The sequence below is a fragment of the Cryptomeria japonica genome, chromosome 3 (genome assembly GCF_030272615.1).
Source record: "Cryptomeria japonica chromosome 3, Sugi_1.0, whole genome shotgun sequence".
Classification (NCBI taxonomy): Eukaryota; Viridiplantae; Streptophyta; class Pinopsida; order Cupressales; family Cupressaceae; genus Cryptomeria; species Cryptomeria japonica.
The window spans coordinates 895,854,932-895,877,441 of NC_081407.1; the positions used below are offsets into that span (position 1 = coordinate 895,854,932).

Here is a 22,510-nt window from a genome sequence, read left to right on the forward strand (position 1 = left end):
ATCTTCTGCTTCAATCCAGCCTCACAATGAAACTCTGATTACAATATTTAGGCCACCAACCCAAGGAGCACCAACCCCTGATTTATGAGCACCAACTCAAAGGAGCACCAACCCCTGCACAATTTATAGGCTACAACCTAAAGGAGCTACGACCCCTGCACTAAGCTACAACTTAGTGATAACAATATAAATCTCAGATATAGAAATGAAATCACTGTTGCAAATGAAGTTTTGCAACCTTACAATATTCTCTTTTGCCAATTTCTCCCTTACCGGTTTGTATTCTCTCCACCCACTCTGCAACTTGACTTTACTGATAACTTTTCTAAGTCCCCTCTCACAATGTCCCTTTTTTCTTCAACTCACACTTGATCACTCTTAGTCAGGCACAGCCTCTGCCGGTTTGTCACCTCTGTGATCAATGCACACTCTACTGGTTGTTCCCTACATCGGTTTTTACTGCTTCTCCTTATCAGTCAGATCTTAACTCATAAACACTTGAAGTGTTTATCTCTTCGGTTTTCAAACAACAAATTTACACTTGTCTTCACTATACAGCAGCAACAACAATAGTCTCAAGTCATCATATTTAAACTTGAGCTTTCCCGCCAAAAAACAATTCAAACTCGGAGTGGTTAGGGTTTCCTTTACCCGACACAATCTGCATGAGATCCGATCTAGTCTGTCTTGGATCGATCACTTGTTCTCCAGGAATGCATTTGTACACGTTTTCCATTATCCAATGCATACTTGCTAAAGATAGCAGTCTCGTACATGATTTTCTACCTTAAAATCTGTCGACTCATAAAACGCTTAGCTGTGTCCTTTTCGAGGTCTTCTTGCAATCTGATTTTCTTTGCTTTGATCCAAGCGCCAACTACTCCCTGATCTTCCTCTGTTATTCTTTCTTCCTCGAGCCGCATCAGTCAATTACAATCCCGTAATTTTTGGTTGTTTCATTAATGTCAACTAGCTACTTCAACAACCATGTCGATGGAGGCTTCACCGACCTCTGCATGTTTTCCACCTCAGCTTCACATGGCATCACAACGGTCAATCACTTAGCTCACCGACACACAGTCGGTTCATACTTGAACATTCAACAAACTCATATTGGTACATGCCTTTACCGGTAAGACTTTCTCCTCCTGCTAACCGGTAGTTCACACTACACCGGTAGCACATCTTCAACTCCGGTGATTTGTGATTACTTTAACATTCTGCCTCTTCATCATAAACAGGCAGCCAAACTCCAGACCGGTTTAAACTCTACCGGTTATCACTCAACATGCCAACACACACATGCATTTCACCTCATACCGGTGATGTCACTGATAGTCTCAATAACTACTTGTCTTCCACCATACCGGTTTGACAAGTCTTCATGTTAATCTTCTCAATACCTTTCTCAATACCTTAATTGTCTTTCACCATACTGGTACACTCTCTTTCATACCAGATGACATACCTCTACCGGTAGCCTGCCTGCAATACCGATTGACATCAATGACAACTCAATGCCAACATGCAATCACCATCCTCTCCCATCTGCAAATCAAAGCAAACATGATATCAAACACACATAATATATAACCTTGATAATTCTTCTAACTTGATATATTCTTTGATTTTTATGTGTTTTGTAGGCATGATGAGTGCATTGGGAGGGAATTTTGCTCCTACCAAGGAGCAATGGAAGTATTTGGGTATCTAGCCAAATTTTCATTCACTTGCTTCTTCATTCATCAATTCATCTCTTGAGTTTAAGTGCTCACATGCAAAGGCTGTCAAATTCTCCTTACCAAATGCTTTAGGATGATTTCGCTCCAAGATAGAGGCAATTAAAGAGGATTTTGCTCCCATTGAGGAGCACTTGAAGTGTTTTTCGCTCCAATTAGGGAACACTTGAAGTTCTCTCAAATCTCGCTCTTCATCAACTTAAATTCGAAAATTCTCCCCTCTAAGCACATGAAGACATCAAATCAGCTCAAGGCAATGTTCTATAAGCAATTTTGCTCCTTACCCTGGGCAAATGAAGCAAATTTCGCTCCAATTGAGGAGCACTTGAAGTTGAAATTGCTCCAAAGAAGGGGCAATTGAAATGATTCCTCAAATCAAAGTCTTGCTCACTAACTTTCATTCATGACAACTCAAACGCACTAAATCATACTCAATCAAGGCTTCAAAGGCAAATTCGCTCCAAATGTGCCAACTCAAGTACAAGGCTAAGGTAGTGTAGTGGAAATGTTGAAAAGTGAAGGACATTCTAAGACATGTTTTGATGGAGCAAATGCTTTTAAGGGTAAAACCAAGCAAGGAAAAGGTACTCATATCATCCAAAGGGTGCCTACGGAAGAGAAAGACATATTGGAGGGTCAAAATCTCTAAAAAATTCTTCCAAGAAGCTTGGGTGTGCTCCTAGCGGGGTCCAATGTCATTTTGCAAGCCAAAATTTACTAAACTCATAAAGTGCATGTACTTCTCTGTGTCAACCATGAAATATAACATCCAAGTGACCCCAAAACACATTTTCACTTAAGTGGTATAACTCACATTAGATCAACATCAAAAGGCATATATAGAAGCAAACATTAATTGTATAGTAAACAAATTAATTGGACAATAAACATACTCATGGCCTAATGGAGGACTAAATCAGATCAACTTCTTCAATGTGAAATCTTTAGATGGAAGAGACCAAAATAAGAATGGAAGGAGAGGATTTGTGCCTTTTGCACATCTAGCGTAGTAGAGACAGAGAAGCGCTTTATTTTGGAGTGCAAAGCTTATGGTGACATTTGATCTAGATATGTGGATACTTTAGTAGGGAATTTATTGTATGATTTGTTTAAAGAGTAGAAGGTTGAGAAAATAGGAGAATTCATCATCAATATAAATAGTTAAAGATCAACATTGCAAAAAGAAAAATGATTGGGTCAATTAGTTTTTAGGTTGGAAACCTTGGTTCTTGTTAAAGTCCTTTTCCCATAGGCTGCCTTAGGCCTCATAGATGTTAAAAACCTTCTAGTTTGTTCTATTCAAATTAGAACATATTTTTTTTTTTCAATTACGAGGCAAATACACTTTTTGACAATTAAGTGGCTAGGCACGTGCTAGATGACTCCATCATTACTCTGTCAAGTTCAATACATAAGATAACTGCAAGAAAGTGTCCAATGGCACCCCTAGAGGTGTGATTACCACTTCGTCAAGTTCAACGCATAACAAAAGTGCAAATGAATATCTAATGACACCCCTAGAGGTGTGATTGCCACTTTACTAAGCTCAAAACATAACAAAAGTGCAAATGAGTTTCCAAGGGCACCCATGGAGAGGTAATTGTCAAGTCGTCAAACTTAATAGTATATCAAAAATTGCAAGTGTTTGTGGGCCCCTATGAGACCCCCATTATTAGATTGTCAATTGAAAATTAGAAAAAGGCTGCTCCATGCTTGGGATTGGCCAAGTAAAAATCATAAGGAAAGTGCAACAAGTCATCCTAGCATCCCTACACCTCTCACTATCGATTTGCCAACTGAAAAATAGAAGATAATGTGCCTTCAAGTGCCCTAGGCATGCCCAAGAAGGGTTGGATGTCAAAAAGTAGGATGGAAACACATGTGAAGATTAGAATGCAGACCATTATAGCAAGTTTCCTCAACATCTTGTTAGCTGTTGACAGTAGATTCCTCAAGCTTTATCATAGTTATGTAAGGATCAATACTTGTCTTCATCATTAATAGGATCCAAGTAGAAAACATTACTTTGCACAAGTTTCCAAAGAAATAAAAATCAAGTCACCAAGATCGGCCATTCGGGTTTTCCTAGGCTTCTTCAAAGGGGATCCATCATATTTAGAACAAAGAACTTCTCTAGAGTCGTTGCCAACACCCAAGCTTTAGATTGCCTATTATTAGCTATGACTAATGTTTAGGAGACAATCATATTTTAAGAATCCTTCTTTTAGAACAAAAGTTTATAGATTGACTATTTTTAGATTACTTTCTAAAAGGTCTATTTTTTGTTGATAGCCATCCTTATCATAAATATAGCAGAAGATTTCTTGTTTTAGGATACAAAATTGCATAATACCTTACTTTTGTGCAAACAAAGTATTCATATCGTAGAAGCGAGTTAACTTTTTAAAATTATTTCATGTGCAAAAATTTTGTAAACCTTATAATTGCCATTAACACAAATTTTTGTGAATGGAATTTGGTATGCCTTTTTTGTTGCTGAAATTAATGTTCAAGCTTTTTATGATTTTGTGTATTTTAGGTAAATCAGATTGCTTTCCTTGAAAATTGTAAGCTCTATATTGTTAAGTTTTGTGAAGTGTGGTTGTTACAGATTTGTATGCATTTTTCTTTATAATATTTGCTTAAACTTGTGTGTTGTTTGTTTAAATCAATTCAATCCTCATGTTGCACATACTCTTCTTTAGTCTTTGCTTTTAGTTGGAAAGAGTGAGTTTTTTTAAGGTATTTAGGTCGTTTGCTTTTAGTGAAAAGAGATAAAAATATCTCATCTTGGGTAGAAGTGTTGATAAGACTTGTGCCCTTGCTCGAGAACTAAAAGATAGGCAATTACTTAGTTACTTTTTTGCTATGTATCTTTGAAATCTCAAGAGTTAAATTGTACATTTTAAGTTTTTTATAGAAGTAGTGTTTGTAAGTTCTAGGGGTTTTTGTTTTATTTTTTTGTTATAGGGAGATTCCTCTTCCAATTTGAAGATAGGTTTATCCTCACATGCTGTTCCATTGTGTTGCACAAAAAATGCAAATCGAAATACTAACAATCGTCAACACTATTTGAGATCATCAATGGATAAATTCTTGATCTACTAATGTATGCTAGAAAATTATAACTTTATTGAAAACCATAAATTAGAAGGCTTTATTATTGATTATCATTAGACTTCATAAAAGTTTAGTCGTATTTTAAAGTTTCTAACCTCAAATTTTCTTTACACAAGAAGATTGTGGTGAATGAAGACCAAATTATTTATTTGCTATTAGCTCATGCAGTGGCATTTATTGTTGAGACATGGACTAGCTAGGACTCGTACCTAGGACCTTCCATACGTTGCTGGAGTGCTCTACCACTGAGCTACTGGCCCCTCTTGGACCAGTCCATCGTCGGTTCGGGTGTGGCTTATTTCCAACACCAACAAAGTTGAGTTAGATTAGGACTGTAGTTGGAATAAGTCGTGGTGGTTGAGAGAATTTCTCAAGCTAGTTGGGATCCTCCCACCTTTTTCTCAAGGCTCCTCCCCTATATATACTTGAGGGGGTCTATTGTAATCTATATCTTTTGGCAATGCAACAAAATTATGTTAGTTTGTATGTGCACTCTAAGACTTTGAGCTTAGATGTAAATCAAATTGCTTTCAATAAAAGAGGCAAGTTGTGTTGAGACTTTGTGCCAATTCAAGTTGTTATGTGACGACATTTTCTGGAGTTGATTGTGATTTTTGTTCTATTGTTCAAGAGGAATTTAAATTCAATCTTGCATATTTTGAGCTGCTAATTGTATTTAGAGTTATAGGTTTGGTTTTCAGACTCGGTCTTGTAGACTTTGAGCCGCTTATCATGTTTGAAGCTAGTGTATAAAGCTCAAGTAAGGAGATAAGTTGTAGACTTTGTGCTGCTTTTATTTTTAAGACTTGTGCATCATATAGACAGACTTTGAGTTGTGTGTTGTACACTGTTATCATTTTGAGAAGGTTGATAGGACAGTAGGAGTGTTGAAGACTTAGTGCTTTCATTTCTATTTTCCCCTCTTGGGGAAGTGACGAAAGTCTTTGTGCTTTCGTGGAAACTTTGCTTCCCTTTATGTTCTAAAAATCCTACAAAAAGTTTCATTTTTGTATTTATTGTTGTTGCTGTAACTTCTTTTTTGAAATAAGAGAAAGAAAATTGTCTGTTCTGTAGAAAGAGAATAAGATGTCATCCCACCCAAATTAGATTAGTGTTAGTAGTAGTAGAGGGGGAGCCTTCCCTAAATTAGGAGAGTTTTATACTCTCACACTATGGCTGAAACCACAATTTTGCACATCTTCCTAGGTGTACAAAATTTTCAACCAACAGTAACAACCCCTTCTAATTCTGCCCTTAATTTTCAGTTAGGTAGGTTTGACATTTTGACAAACACTTGACTTGCAAACTCGCTGATGACTGATTTCAGAGTTTTGACTTGTCTCTGCTGCTAGATTTTCAATGTTAATACATATAGGAATGCATAGAAAAACAAATAATATTTGCAGAAACTAATACATAGATCACACAACCAACTTGTACTTTATTTTCATTAAACCAAGTCTGAATACACTCGTTATTGGGTCTGATTCAGATCATATCAGACTGATAATACATACAGAATTTGTCTATAATAAGCACATCAACTTCAGATTTGGATACTTTACATCCCCGATTGCTTTGCTTCTTGTGTAAGCTCAATATGATGTCATATACTACATGAATCACTCATGAAAATGTCTGTAGACCCCACTGTACAGGTCTGAGGTAATTATGATTACAATCTGAAGAAAATGACAGCTAGTAACAAACCCTAGTCTCCTCTAATGAAAACGGCTATATATAGAAATTGGGCAATGAAACCCTAGATGGCTAATTTGTCAATATAAAGCCAATAATAACCTCCAAACCCTATGAACAGCAGACTGATATAGATTTGCAGAGGTCTGATACAAAAATCTGCCTATAAATGAATGATGCCAATCACAAAAGTCTTCCCAAATCAGGCCTGTTTCTCCACCAAACCCTATCCATATGTTTGATGATGAAAATATGTCCAGTAAACCTTCAAAGCTGAATCCATTTGCCCTCAACCTGCAAATAAACTTCCATTTCCAGCTTCTTCTCAATGCCAAATACCTGCAATAAGCTCAATGTGAATCCTAGAATGAATCCACCAATAGGCTGGATTGGTTTTCATCCACACAACCGAGAAACTCCAAGGGTTTCTGTCCTCAAATTTCCTCTAACTGAAGCTAGAGCTCCCAACTTCTCAAAGAGAAAATAAATTAACTAAGTATATGAAATGACTTCCTCAAATCTCCTTTTATAATCCGATCATGAAGTTTATGAAAACCCTATTTAAATTTCCCACTTTTAATATTTTAATATTAACTTGCACATGGGAAATAATAATGAAGTGACCCCTCATATAATTTCTTCATTAATATAAAGTCACTTTAATATCTTTATACCTCCATTTGTTAGCACCCACTTTTGGCTTTAATAAATGATTTTTATATCAAATGAATATATGCATTTAATGCCCTTATAACACCATTAATTATAGTCGCTTTTAATGTTTAATATTATTAAAGTCATTACTTTAATAATAATAAATAAATCACAAACTCCTATTAAAGGCAATATAAAAACAATTAATTAATTCTAACAACACCCCAAGGGTAACCGCAATGCTTATTGACTATCCAGATGATTTACTATAAATAGTAAGGTCCAACCCAATGTTCATGTGACTTACTAAATATAGTAAGTGAGTGTAATAAGTGTTTGAATGACCCCTAGAAGGTAAATTTCAAATATCTCAATGCACTAGGAAGGAGAACACAAGAAAATGACACCCAAAGTGTCAGTTGAAGAAACTTGAATGGCATCCAAATCAACTCATTAGCCTACAGAGACCAATTAGATAGGTCAATCCTTGAAAAATATTGATGCTAATGAAGGTGCAAAAATGGGGACATTATAGTTATTTTGCCTTGAATAATGTGTTATTAGCTTACATTTAAACATTTCCTCTTTGTTTGGGTGGAGATTCTCAACCAATTCAAGGACATTTGCAGGGTTTTGATTGGGCTTTGCCTCCTATAAAATTGCTACTTGATTGATTTGTTTGTATTCTACTTTCAGTGTGGTTTGTGAGTGTCTTTGCCACCTTTTGGCATGGTTTTAGATAGCTTTGCCACCGAGTTTGTGGTTCAACTTGGTTGAATTTGAACACCTTAAAATGATGTGTTTCCTCCATCATTTTCCATTTTTGGTTTTTCCATCATACCAGGCAGAACATTGAGTGGCTTTACCAACTTTATCTTCAATTTCATTGTAGGCTGGGCATGGATTTGTCTTGGTTAGCCACCTCAATGTTGTCTTAATTTTTGAACTTTTAAAAAATTGACAACACCTACAAATTTTTACTCAAAATTCATAGTTCTCTTCTCTAAGGCACATTTTACGAGACAAAAAACTCAATTTTGTTTGCGTCTAGTCATGTGTGAGTGTTTTTGTCATCTTTGCCCAAGTTTTGGTTGGTTTTTGTTTTCATTTTCCTAGCTTTTTGTGCAATTTCGGGTTTCAAGTTAGTCATCGCAAGTAGGAACTTTTTGATGTCACTACAAGTAGGAACAAAATCCCCATTGCAAGTTTCTTGCAACTTGCAATGGGGGTTCTGTTGTGACCTATTTCACACATCGTCCCATTGCAAATGGGGACCCCCTGTTATTTGCTTTTTTAGGGTTTTGTCCTAGCTCTACAATTTTGTAAATCCATCTTCTTTGAGAGTTTTTGAGTCAGAGTTTTTGAGAAGTCATCCCGAGCCAAGTATAGAATTCTTGGTCAGAACAATGCTTGAACATTGTCAAAGTTCTTAGAAGGTCTGAAGGACGAAGATCGCAATTGTTCTGGGTCATTTCTGACAACTTTCTATTTTTAGGATTTTTTTTTTCTCTAAATTTAGAAAGTTTTGTTTTTGGCATTTGGGGCCCAATCCAGGAAGCAACTTTTTTGGCTTGCTTTTTGTTTTTTTGCTTTTTTGTTTTTTTTGCTTTTTTGCTTTTTTCTGCTTTTTTTAAAGTAGGATTAGGGTTTTGTTCCTCAAGTCATATGATTAGTACGCATGTTGTCAAAATAAAAAATTATGTCTCCAAATATAAAAAGCAGGGTAAAAACCCTAATCTAGGGTTTTGTTCCAGAAAGTCCATCATTAACATGGTAGGTCCAATTTAAAGATGATTTTGGAAGTAGATCAAAAAGATGGCACATGGCTGTCCAGATAATAAAAACTCACTCAAGGCATGAAGCAATACATGGCTAATGGCAGGACATCCTCCAAGTCCGCCCAAGCCAAGCATGGAAGCATGAACATGGTGGTGGTTAAGCAAAGTCCGCCCATGTCCAAAAAGCCATCAAGTCCGACCAGCCAAGCACATGGAAGAATGATAGATAGAGGGTGAAGTCCGCCCTATCTAGAAGTTTGGGACATGGCCAAACATTTGCCAAATCCGCCCTTGGCTGATGGTCTTCAAAGTCCGCCATGTGCTATGAAAGATTGAAACCCACCCACGGTATAAGAGGTAAATGGCAAAGGTAACTCAAAGTCCGCCCTAATGGATATGTCCAATGGACTATGAACTCCGCCCAACCAAAAGGAAAGATGGCCAACCAATAGTAAAGTCCGCCCAACCTTGGAAGATGGAGATGTCAAGGAGAAGTTGAAGCCCGCCCTAGTAAGGAAGGTCTAACAAGCATAAAAGTCCGCTAGGCACATGAAAAGGATGGCCAAACCGTAGGTAAAATCCGCCATGCCTAGAGAGACACCAAGTCCGCCTTGGCCTAAGCATAGATAAAGTCCGCTCAAGAGGATCCAACATGATGCAAACTCCGAGATAAAGGATGAAAGCAAGACAAAGTATAAAGCATGAAGGCTTATGTTTGACCACAAGCAAGGGATAAAAGCAAAGCATTGTCCAAACACCTTGGAAGTCTGCTCAACACTAGCAAACATGGCCAAAGACACCTCATAGTCCACCAAAAAACAAGATAAAACAATGTCCAAACATAACCAAAGTCCACCTTGGCCAAGAGAAAGAATGGCATGACATCTTCAAAGTCCGCCAAGGCACTTAGAAGGATGTCTAAGACCAAGCAAAGTCCGCCCTCAAGGAGATAAAGATTAAAGCAAGACAAAATTGAAAAAAAGAAAAGCAAGGAAAAGCAAAGGGTTTAGACGGCTGGCCAAGCCTAAGGTCTGCCAAGAAAGAAGTCAATTTGAGAATGGCACAAACAAAGCCAAATCTGCCTTGGCCTATGAAGTTCCAAGTCCGCCTAAAGGAAAAACAAGAGATTTTTGGACAAGGTTGAAAGAGAAAAGCAAGAGATTTTTTGGACAAGGTTAGAAGAAAATAAAGTTTGCCAAGTAGTCTTGGACTCCAAGCAAGACATGGCAAACAAACATTCAAGTCCGCCCAAGGAGATGGCACAAGCATTCATGAAGTCCGACTTGCTTGAGCCAAAGATGTCCAACGCACTTCAAAGTCCGTTCAAGAAGAAATTAAAAAGATAAATTGCACATGGTTTGGAAGTTGGCAAGACATTCCTAGAGTTCGCCTAGGCATAAGGGTCAATCAAACGAACAGGTTGGAAAAATTAAACTTGACACAAAATATTTTTAAATATTTTCCAACACTTGGAAGTATTTTCGAAGGGAAAATATTTTCAACACAGAATTATTTTTGAAAATTCAAGAAAATGCAATTTGAGAGAAAGATCTAGAAGAATCTTTGCTTTTTTTAAAGCTAAGGATGGATTCTTGAGAGAAAAATAAAACTTTCCATTTTGGAAAGATTTAAAACATTAAAACACAAAAAATAATTTAAAAAAAACAAAAAAACAAAAAAACAAAAAAACATGGAGCTCCTAAAATTAAAATTCTTAACTCTGTATATTTTCAACTAGTCACTTTCAAAATCATTATCAGGGTTGAAGATTGGAGTTCGATTTTGAAGAAGAATTGATTTTGAGGAGGAATTTTTGAAGAGCTAAAATTTTTGTAAGCGTTGGAAGTAAAAAACAAAGTGCTTTTTTTTGAGTTTAAGACAAAACTTTCAAAATTGAAGGTAGATTTCAGTCACGAGCAATTTCAAAGACCCAAAATCTGAATTTGACTGAATTCTTTCACCTATCTGCCTTATTTCTCACAAATTTATCGATTTCTTGGCCAAATTCTTCCTCTTTAAGTCTAATTTTTCACAGAATTTAGCTTTTTAACAAGCTGAAAGTGAAATTTCTAAGTTAAAAGGGTCTAAAATTAGAATTAAAATCTTCAAGTTTTCTTGAAAATAAAATAAAATTTTCATGTGTTTTGCAGGTTAAAGACCACCAAAGGAGTTTCTTCCAGGAAAGCTCAAGATGAAGTTCGCCAGCAAAGGATTGCAACTGGAATCAAAGATCAAATCCAAGTGGAAGAATGTCACAGATACTCACCTTGGGCATGTGGATTTCGAAGACTTCAAAAAGAGAATGTATGGCCATGATGGATACTTGCCAACAGCCATTGCTCGCTGGATGATGAGGAATGACATCATCCAAGCAGCTGGATTTCCACTAGCTAAAGAATGTGCTGAGCTGATGGTTGAATGTGCTATGCACTATGATGCACAAGAAAGAGCGATCATTGCACTTGATGGAAGAGTATTAGCTAATCTTTCAAAGTTAGCCATTCAGGAAGTGTTTGGAATACCAAACTATAGTAAAACCTCATATAAAACTAAGATACCCAAAAGATCTATGATGACCAGTCTGAACTTTATGTGGCAAATATCAACAAGTCATGGTTGGAAAATGTTGGGAAAATGGTGTTGTACACCTTGCTTGTGTGAGGTGGACATGGAATTATATTGTAATATCATATTGTATTGTTGCACCTAGATGGACGTGCAACATGTAGAGATTCCCTTGGAATATTCTTGTAACCACTTGATGAGTTGTATTGAACATTGGTATTATTATATTGTATTTATTTAATAGTGGAGAATGTAATTGTGATGAAGTACCCAATATTAGGTTCAAGGGTAGGTAAGAAAAATATTATATTTTATTGTCACATGGTTTTGGGCACATGGTTTTGATGTAATACCACTTGGTGGTTTTGTGGTTGCTTGTCTCTATAAAAGCACCACAAGGGTAGTTATTTGGGTTAGCAAAGTTAGCATTTGTGAAGGAGGAAGCATGACATGGGACGTGTGGATTCATGCTTGGTAACATGGAGTGCTTGGTTATGGCTGGGTTTTCGAAGGCTTTCCATAGTTGTATTGTAATGGACGCATTGCTGATAATACATGGTGGATGATGCTTTTGGAGGCTGGGTTTTCCCCTCATGAGGGTTTTCCTAGGATATATCGTGTCACATTTTCATGGGTTTGTTGTCTATTCTTTGTATATGGCTTCTATGTGTTGATTTGATTGAAATCTTAAATGGGTTATGTGGAAATTGTCATAAAGATGGTTGCAAGTTTCCTTATAGAAAAGACAAGACCTTCCCAAAAGAAGATGTCAAAGAAGTTGCTATGCCCATACTTCAAAGAGGAATATGGTGACATTATCCTATTGCTGAATAGAGTAATTGACACCCCTCAGGGTGCGGCATTTGAAACATGGATGCACTACTTCATTGATGAAATCACCTCGGGAGTTAAGATGTTCAAGTGGTCCCGTATAATCAGTAACAATCTTCATGAACAATTGACAAATTTAGAAAGGACTAAGTCATTTTACATGAGCTCTTACATTGTCTGCCTGTTGGTCAGAAATTATAGATATTCTGGATTGATTTGCAGAGGCATAGTTGGCAATGGTGAAAATGAATTCAGGTCTTATGACTGTTACCCGCAGTTGCAGCTTAGTGATAAGAGCCATTTCAAGCGAGTAAATGATGCATTCCTGATGTATATCACAAGGACACTACAAGGGGGAACTCATCAAAGGCTATCTCCTGAGGCCAAGAGTTTAATCAACAAGTATGGATCCCAGTTTATCCAGTTTCCGTAATTCACATACATAAGAGTTCAAGGTTTTGCCGGTCGTCCTTATCGACTTTCGATCTATCCCACCAATAGAATGGTCCTACCAGAAGTTCTTAGACAGGTGGAGACATATTAGGGCTTCAAAAGAATAAGGCAGAAGGCAGCTATTTCCTTCCCATTCTCTATTGGAAATATGTTGGAGTCTTGTCCAACGACACATGTAGTTGAAAGTGCCAGGCTAGAGATGCAATGGTATCCCTTCACATTCTATTGGTCCAGAGTTAACTATGATCCTCACAATATTGGGATAGTAAATGGAGAAATATACAGCCATAGAGTGGAGTTAGAAGATTTTTGGGCAGATGGTGCAAATGAATTTGACATCAGGAAGAGACTATGGTCCAGACTACCAGTAAGATTGATTAGAATAACTGAACTTTTTCGTGTGCCTGATTAGTTGGAAGATAATGCAAAATACACTCAGCCACGCTTTGACGAGAATACACCTCTTCCTCTTGTCAGATGGTCAAAACCTGAGCATGCCGACTTGGCTACTTTGATGCAACCAATTGTGAAGTATTCTCATTGGTGGGTCAATCAGCAAATTCATGGACTAAGACAGAGAAATTTGATTGACTTATGACCTGATGGGTGAAGCAAAAGAGTGTTCTTCAAATGTAGAAGCATCTCAAAGTGCCATACCGATTGAAAGTGCTAAAAAGAAAGGAGAAGTAGGAATCTCTTCAAGAAGAAAAGGGAAGACAGTTGTAAATGAAGAACCTGCTCAGAAGAAACAAAGGATAGAACCATCTCGTTCTGCCGCATCAGGGAACATAATTGATACATTGACTATTGATGAGTCATTGGCAGATATGGAGATTCCTTCCCCAGTTCATGAAGGAAATGTAGAGTCAGTCCATTGAGAAGATGAAGAGCCCCCATCTCCTATAGGCACATAAATATTGGAGTCAGATAATGAAATGAATGTTTTGGACGGTGAACTTCAAGAGGGAATGATTTCTGCTCTTTGAGGAGGTCAGAATATACCATGTAAGGAAGGCAATCAGGAAGAGGAAGGCATTGAACAACCCACTATTTTTGATTGGCTAAAAGAAAGATTGAAAGTAAAGACACAAGTAATAGAAGATCAAGAAGAAGATGATATGGCCGACTTCTTGGTCAGATTAGAATAGGTTGCTGTAAAGAAGCCTGCTAGGAAATTTTCCACAATCCATAGAGATGTAGGCAACCGTATAGTCCATATTGTTGTACCAAAGGTAAATAAGTCAAAAGAGGATATTACTCCTCCAGAATATGAGATCACCAATTTTGACTTGGGACCAAGTACAAAGGTTCAAGAAGTGGAAGATTTAGATAATTTAGTTGCTTCCATGAAGGCCAGATTAGACAAAGACGTAGAAAAGAAGAGGGAATACGAAAAGGAAGTGGAACGCCTAAGGGAATATATCCAGCACCTGACTAAACCACTCAATCAGCGCGATGTAGCAACTCCTCTACTTTTGAACTCCTCGCAAGAAGCAACTGAAAATCTTGAAGAAGAAAAGACAACAGCAAGAGAAACTAAAGAATGGATGGAGAGCATAAGTAAAGAGGCAACAACATTTGTGGACAAATTGAGACTGACATATGGGCAGATTTCCTTCCCGCTCTCCAGAATTGTAAGCATGGCGGAAGCGTGGACTGACCTCCAGGACATTCAAGACAGGATTATCCCGTGCCTTAGAGTATTTAAGGGCATGCATAAACAAGAATTGATTAACAAAGAGATAATTGCAGCAAGGGCTGAATGCATGGCATTGGACATTAGTTGCACGGATTGAAGTTCTGGAGAAGGTAAAGGCAAATAGTGCTAAGGCCGAGGAGCAGATAAAAGAGATTCAGGATAAGATCTTCCTTATAGCTGCAGATGTGCTCGAGAAAGAAACAATGAGAGCAAGTGATATGCAGTTGGAAAGCCTAAAGCTTAGAATTCAGGAGATTTTCTTCCGCATCACAGGACCAGTCTTGAAACAGAATTTGGCTAAGGCATTAGAATTCTTGTCTATCCAAGATTCCTTCCAGAAATAGGAGCTGGAGTGGGAGATTGCTTTTGCCGCTTGCACAGATGATTTGGACGGATGGGAATACAAGATCAACATGTTACCAAATGTCACCATGGAAGAGGTCGACTCAATTGTGTCCGGATTCATTGAATACACTACTGCCCATGAAGATAACCTTCTTAGGAGATGGCTAATTATGCCACTTGTCTCGCTTGCACTTGTCTTTGGTTTTATTTTGGGAAATTCTATCTAGGGTTGTGTTGTCTTAATCTTGACCATTGATCTTAGATTGACCTCGGCTATTCATTCATTTTTCAGAACTCTATATAAACTCTCATTCTCTCATTTTTCAGTGTTGTGGGGAGATTTATGAAATTGTTGCTTAGAGCTACTTGAATAATAAAAGTTCATTTGCAAGTGTTTGCCTTGAAATCTTGTTGTTATTAAGTGGTTGCATGGTTGCATACTTTCTTCAACAGTAGAATAGAATAGAATAGATTTGCTTGAAGTAGATTTGCTTTTAGAATTGTTAGATGAATGAGAGATTTGATAGTTTAGATTAGTGAAACTTTTGCTCATACTTTCTCTGGATGGATGATTTTTCGTTCAATGTGTAAAGTTAGCCTTAGCTTTTGATGTGGATGCTTGATTTCTGCTTTGGATAATATTGTTCAATTGTTGGTATTATTCACAGTATAAAAATCTTAAGCACAACCTTAGAAGATTGCACCCGCTTTGTGTAGTTGTCCTAGTGTGGCGAAACAAAGTGTCGTTATTAGTTTCACCTAGTCTTTACCATCTCTTGAGTTCGTAGGAATAGCTTAGAAGTAGCTTATATCTTCTGAACCCTTATCCTTTTTATCCTTTTTTTTTTTGAAGTCCAAAAATCTGAAAATCCAAAAAAAAAAGAGAGAGCATTCATTGCCACATTAGTCTAAGTCCTAGCTTGTGAATAATATTAGTCAAGCGTAAGTTCCCCTTGTATTTCAACATACATAACCAAGGAAGCTATCCAACATAAAGTCGCCCGCTCGCACATATAGACCTTGGAGTCGCCTTGTGTTCTTTCTTGCAATCTTGGCACAAGTAGTGATTTTGTTCAGGAGAGGATAGAGTATCCATGGATATTTTATTCTAATGTTTGGTATATGATAAAACGTACACCAACAGGTTCCAAGACCCAATTGCAACTAAGTCTCTTGCAACTTGCAATCGGGAATCCAAGACTCGATTGCAAGTATGAAGGTGCTTATCTTTCTATTCCAAGTTGTGATTACTTGCAATCAGGTTTCTAGGACCCGATTGCAAGTCTTTCTATTGTCTTTGCATTATAACTTGCAATCGAGTTTTAGAAACTTGATTGCAAGCTTGTAACCCTTTGTCTTCAAATTGCAAGTTTCCTTTACTTGCAATCGGGTCTCTAGACCCGATTGCAAGAGGTCTTAATACATGTAAAGATAGTAAGCAAAAGCTAGTGCTGTCATATGTTGATGACATTAAATGAAAAAAGTTTGCTGTCATATGCACAGAGAGGGTCAAAATGGCATGAACCATGAAGCAGAAAACAATGGCTAAGTCAAGTCCAATCTAAAATCGGGGATGACGGTTCTAGTCTCACCATTGGGAATATTTTCTTTCCTTTACCAAATGTGGAGGTCAATGCCATGATAAGAGAACTTGACAAATGAAGAAGTAATGCAACAGAGGAATGGATTGTTTCAATGCATTGTACTAGTGCTATATGGTAAAAAGCAGTGATTTTCACTATCACAGTGGCCAACAAGGAGTGTTAAATATCTTCAAGTTCAGTGGTTGATCTTCATGAGGTCACTGTCATTACCATTCATGGTCAAATGGTGCAAGTTGCTGCTTCTGAATAAATACCTTCACCGATTTCAAATACTTCAAATTCCAGCATCCTGTAGCAACACGAAGACCTCTTAGACAGAGGATGATGTAAATAGAATTGTATCTCGGACACTTAGATTAGGTTCAATTATAGATTTGTAATTTCCCTTTGACAAATTACATGTAATGTCAAAAATTGTAATTGCAAGTAGTCACATTACTTGCGTTCTTGTAACTTGTAATTGCATGCAAACAAATTACAAGTTGGTTAGCAATAGGACTGTAATTTGAATAAGTCACAATTAGTTATAGTTGGTTGTGGAAAAAGTCTCAGTTAGTTAGACTTCTCCCTTTTTTTGCTCTCAGCCCCTGACCTATATATACAGGAGGGTGCTCTTTGTAACTTTTATCTTTTTAGCAAGCAAGAAAACTCTGCAGAAATTTACAATCATATAGACTTTGTGCTTCATACTTGTAAATTGTTTTCTCAAGTAATATTGTAATGTCTCCACTTCCGGAGTGATCTATCAGGATGGGGAATTCACCTGATACGCATCTCAACAGGTGAATTCTAGTGTTTGGGGATGATTTACTTGCCAAAGGGAATCATAAACTTAGTCATTTTTATGACTTTTGTAAGTTAATAAAGTAACTTTATAATTTAAAGTTATAAAAGTATTTTTAGAAAAAGTTAAGTTATAAGTTGTTTATTTTAAATAACTTTATATTACTCCCTTGGCACACTTTCCTAAGTGAATTACATTTTAAAAAGTGGCCCCATTCAATGATAAGCTGACCCCTCAAGTTGAACGAACCATTATGAAGCCCAAAGATTCCATTTGGAATCTTCTAAGATGCCATGTAGGGTTTGATCTAGGGTTTGGAGTCTTATAAGGCTTGTACGTGCCAATTGGGGAGGTATGCTTTTGGAAAATTATTGAATCTTTTACCTTGCAGCAGTCTGCCATTGCAGGAACAGCTTGAGGAAACCTGATTGGAGACGAAAACCTTTGATTTGGGCCTGGTTGGACGATACCCCAACCATTCACACTACATCAGCACTAAGAATTCACCTCATATTTGGCCATTTGGGGTCACAAATCAGAGGTTATTGATTGTAACAGGAATTATAGGGTGTGAACTACAAATCATAGCAGATTGGAGGGTCTCTACACAAAAATAAGTGCATTTATGACAACCGTACTACTCCAGGTAGCTGGCCGTACCATTTTGGGCAGCCTGGGGTTCCAAATAAAATAATTGGAGGGTTTGGAGAATTAGAATTGCTTGTGATTTCATTGTGGGGTCTAAATAAGAGATCACAGTAGGTTTGGAGGGAAGAAAATATCAGATCTGAGCAGCAATAGCAAATCATTGGGGAAAAAGGTCACAATTTGGCCTGGCAACATTTTGGAATTTTTAGCTGACTTGCTATTTCTTCTCATATTTTGTTTTGGTAATTCATTATTAGTCAAATTAAGCTCATTGGAGCTGTTGTAGTGCTTTGAAAGCTTTTGTTTCAGTAGTTAAAGCATTTTGGGTCAATAAACGGAGCTCATCCAGGCAGGCATTGGACTCTTGGTAAGACAATTGGGCTTAATATCTCTAATTTGGTAAATTATTCTGATTTCTTTAAAAGCTGCAATAAAAATCAGAATCTTGAATTTAGTTTAGTTGATATTCTTTATGTTTGGCATCTATTTTCCTATACGCATTGTCTATCATTCTCGCATAAAACATCAAAACATCAAAATTTCAAAACCTCATCAAATTCTAAAGTAAACAATTCGTTGGTCAAAGAATTTGAATTTGTAAACAAACAACAGATTGGATCAGATTTGTAGTCAGGGATCTTTCAAATATCAAGAAGGCTTTGAGTTTCAAACTTTTTGTTGAAGTCTTACCCTTATATCCATTGTTTTCTTGTGTCATAGTGGCATATTTTTCTGCATTTGCTTGAGGTTCTAATGGAGTTGTTGAAAGGAACTTTGATCTGATTTCTTGTAGACTTTGTGCTACAAGTATTAAGGTCAAATTATTGTAGTAAGTGTTCAAAACTGAGAAGAGTTGCAAGACTTTGTGTTTGTGGTTGTTCACATTTGAAGTAGTTCAAAAGTGCACCATATCAGCAGACTTTGTGCTGTTATATGTTGCACGTTGTTCTTGTTTAAATCATTTTGGAAACTTAGATAGGATAGAGGAAAGCAAAGACTTTGAACTTTGTTTCTATTTTCTCGTCCTGGGGAAGTGACAAAAGACTTTGAGCTTTCACAAAAACTTCACTTCCTTTTTGTATAAGCATTCTTGTTATTGTTAAAGTTCCTTAAATTGCTGTGTTTGTTTTCTTAATTGCTGTTTCTTTTCTAGGAAGAGAAAAGAATATCATCTTTTCTGAAAAAAGAGAAAAGGATGTTGTCCCACCCAAGTTAGATTAGTGTTTAGTTAGTAATAGTAGAAAGGGGGGAGCCTTCCCTTAAATTAGGAGAGTTTTAAACTCACACATTGTGGTTGAAACCACAATTTGGCACATCTTCCTAGGTGTACAAAATTTTAAACCAACACTCAAATGTACCGCAAAGGTGTTTACTTAGCCATTTGCCAATGTTCACGATTTCAGACACCATTCTTTGCTATTGCCGGAGGCACATCAATCAGGAACCTTTCTATCATTCACTTGGAATAGTTCAACCTCGGGCACTCCGCAAAAATGGCTAGTTCAAAAACTAGACCATGACTAGACAACTTTGCAACTTTATAGAGGAGAAATTGCTTGTCATCAATTGAAACAAGAAGGAAGATCTGATTAACAAATACAAACTGTCCAAAAGCAATATGAAAGCCGGGTTTCATATAGGTACTAACAGGTAAGACATCACAAGCCAATTGTTACATAAGCAATGTTGGCAATGGCAACGAAGAGAATAATGAAACAGTCCAGCAAGGAATAGTAGCGCTGGTGGTTAAGATCTTATTCCATCAGTTCAGTGACAGATGGTAGTAGATTGAAAGCTAATAGTTCTGTAAGGGATGGCATGAAGTGCTTATCCAAGAGCACTGTGATGATTGTTTGCAATTTGTAAGGGGTAGCAACATTGACATCAATATTGAATCTACTGAGAATGCTCGAGAATAGATTTATTGTGCAGGTGCTGAAGCTACTGGCCTTGTATTTTACCTTTGGATTCAGGTATTCAGTAAAACAATCAATAATCTATGCCTTAAATTGAATCTGCTTGTAATAATTGAAAGTTTTCTGACGCAAGAGAAGTCTAAACAAATTTTCTGTTCTCCAAGCATAAATCTTTTATTCATGTCAAAAGAGAACTATCTTAGACTCTTATCAGCAGATTTTTGAATGTATGCAATTCAAGGTCTTTATTCATAACATCCTAAAGGTCCTTGTTAGAAATGAATCGGGGCAGTTCCCAGCATCTGAATGCTATGTAGACATTTCTCTTTATTTGTCTGCTGCCGGCCCTTACCTTTATATGATATATCCATTCAATGAGATTATTTGTTGGCTGTGTTGGATATGTACATTTCTTGCGTAGAGGGGTTCTCATTTTTGTCGTCTTCAACAAATCAGAAGTCAATCAAGTGTCCATTTGCAAGGCAAAAACATTGGTGAGTGGTTAAAATTGTTTTTCAGAACTCTTGTTCCGTTGTTTCCTTTTTATCAGAAGAAATAATTGCATTGTACAAATATGCATAATTCTACTGGATTGTGATTTTCTGTTTAGGATCGCATCTCTACTCTTATCTCTAGTTGTCTCAAGTGGTCTTCTGGCCATCTGGTTGGTTGTCAAATTTGTGATAATGTTTGTTTAGTTTTTTCATTCTAATGATATATAACATTTTTCTTTCTAGCGCCATAGAATGGAACATGTATGCTCTTTAATGTTATTCTTGATTTACGTTCTCATTGTTTTAATTCTATTTTTTCTCAATTTCAGTATGTTTCTCTGTGATTGAATGATTTTGTGCTACTTATGAGTCATTTCATGATTCATCATTTGCAGCTTTGGATCTATATTAGCCATTTCAGCACATATATTGCGAAAAAGCTGTAGGAATTTGAAAACTAATGGTTCTAATTCTTTTTGTGTGCAGGTTATTTCTTGATGCAGTGGTAATCATCTTCATGTAGAAATGGCATATGATGACAATAGAGGAGATTTAATTTTTTTATCACTTTTATTATTTTAGCATATTGAGGTAAGAATATAAGTAAACTTCAGATTGTGTTGAAGTGTTCATGTTACTGTAGATAGTAAATCATTTCAGGTATGATTTCATTTTGTAACTTAAACTGATGCCCTTTTGCTCCTATACCTTATTTTCTTGACAGAGCTTATAAATTGATGGATGCTCAAGTCAGCCAGATGGAAAATGTTGTAAATAATACAGGGCTAAATGGGAGTAAGAATATTAAAAATAATGACACCGAGTTAGAAGATAGATCATGGTACATTTTGACAATGCTTATCAGAATAGGCTGCCCAAGCTTGCCTGAAGAGATTTCGGAAAGGTGTACACTGTTCAGTATAAGTCCAGTGGAAGTGGAGGCCCTATGCTGTATTCCTCAATCACCAATATGTATGACTGAAGCTCATATGGTGTCCTTTTCTGAATTTTCAATCCTTCTTTTCTATAATGCATCTCATAGGTTTGCCGATCCCTTAGACCTTGTTGTACCGGATACTCCTGTTTCTAGTTCTTCACCTTCAAGAACATGCAGTAAGGGTGCTCGGCTATATTCTACTTTGCAGACACACACTTCAAAGGGAAACTCTCATGCAATCCAAGAAAACAATCCCACGAGTCCCTGCTCTTTTGGTATAGATTTGAACATAGATTCAACATCTGTTGCCAATAGAAACTCTGCATGCCATGCCACTACAACATGCATGTCAAAGTTGGATAGCAATGTAATTGGTGTTGCAGGTACTGGTACAGCTAATAACATACTACAAACATTTTCTTCTCCTAGTAAAGATCAGTCAGTTACAGGGTTTGTTTCTGCCAAACTAGTTGACCTGCCATTTAAATATTCAAGAAAGAGGTTCAGAAAAGACCTTGTTTTGACAGATGCTGGCTCTAGAAGCCCTCGTAAACCACTCAAAGTGGCAAGATCTATATTTCCTATAAGCATAAAAAATGTTGAACCTTTGCTTCCAACTGAACAACAAAGCTCAAAGCCTCCTGTAAAGCCAGGTATATCATAAGCATACCATTTTATTTCATTTTGGGATATATTATGTAAATTTGAATTCTAGGAATAACATTATGTAGCTTACTCTTTTTTGTAAATAAGTGAATTCAGAGGTCACCAATGATGCGAATCAACATAAAAAGGAGTTGGATAATGGTGAGATTTCTCATTATCAGTTGGCCTTGGATGATATAAGTGCATGCCAATCTGCCAGACAGCATGCCATGGTATTGTTCCTTTTTTGCCTGAGCATTATACCTTATATATCTCTTTTATTGTACAAAATGTCCCTTCTGTTTTAAAGTATTTTAGGTTTACTGTAGTTCTCAGATATTTGGAAGGGTTTTTATATAATCTTATTCTTAATCATATTTAGCAATCACATCATAATGTGCAAACATGACATCAGCTTCAGAAGATATGTTTCTTTATCCTGTAGCACCAATGGACTTAGATTTGCAGCTTCTAATAGGAAAGAGGATCTAGTTTTGAATCAAGCATCATGGTACTGTTTACAGGTCTCTATGTGGATCCAAAGTTTGAAATAGTTGTAAACCCAAGTCTCTCTTATCATATTGAAAAATCTTGAAGCTA

The 22,510-nt window shown here is 36.8% G+C and overlaps 1 protein-coding gene across 8 annotated transcripts in view; it reads left to right on the forward strand.

Moving 5' to 3' along the window:
- Positions 1-22,510, forward strand: part of LOC131059716 (uncharacterized) — a 74,739-nt gene that overhangs the window by 22,906 nt on the left and 29,323 nt on the right. For 5 of the 8 annotated variants that reach the window (XM_057992734.2, XM_057992737.2, XM_057992730.2 and 2 more), the window contains exons 2-4: positions 20,815-20,919; positions 21,053-21,918; positions 22,019-22,143. In XM_057992734.2, the coding sequence (XP_057848717.2) occupies positions 21,066-21,918; positions 22,019-22,143 (978 nt within the window). In that variant the 5' untranslated portion in view covers positions 20,815-20,919; positions 21,053-21,065. Of the gene's footprint in view, positions 1-20,255; positions 20,329-20,814; positions 20,920-21,052; positions 21,919-22,018; positions 22,144-22,510 lie in introns of all 8 variants that reach the window. The other 3 variants (XM_057992736.2, XM_057992733.2, XM_057992735.2) reach the window with 3 other exon arrangements.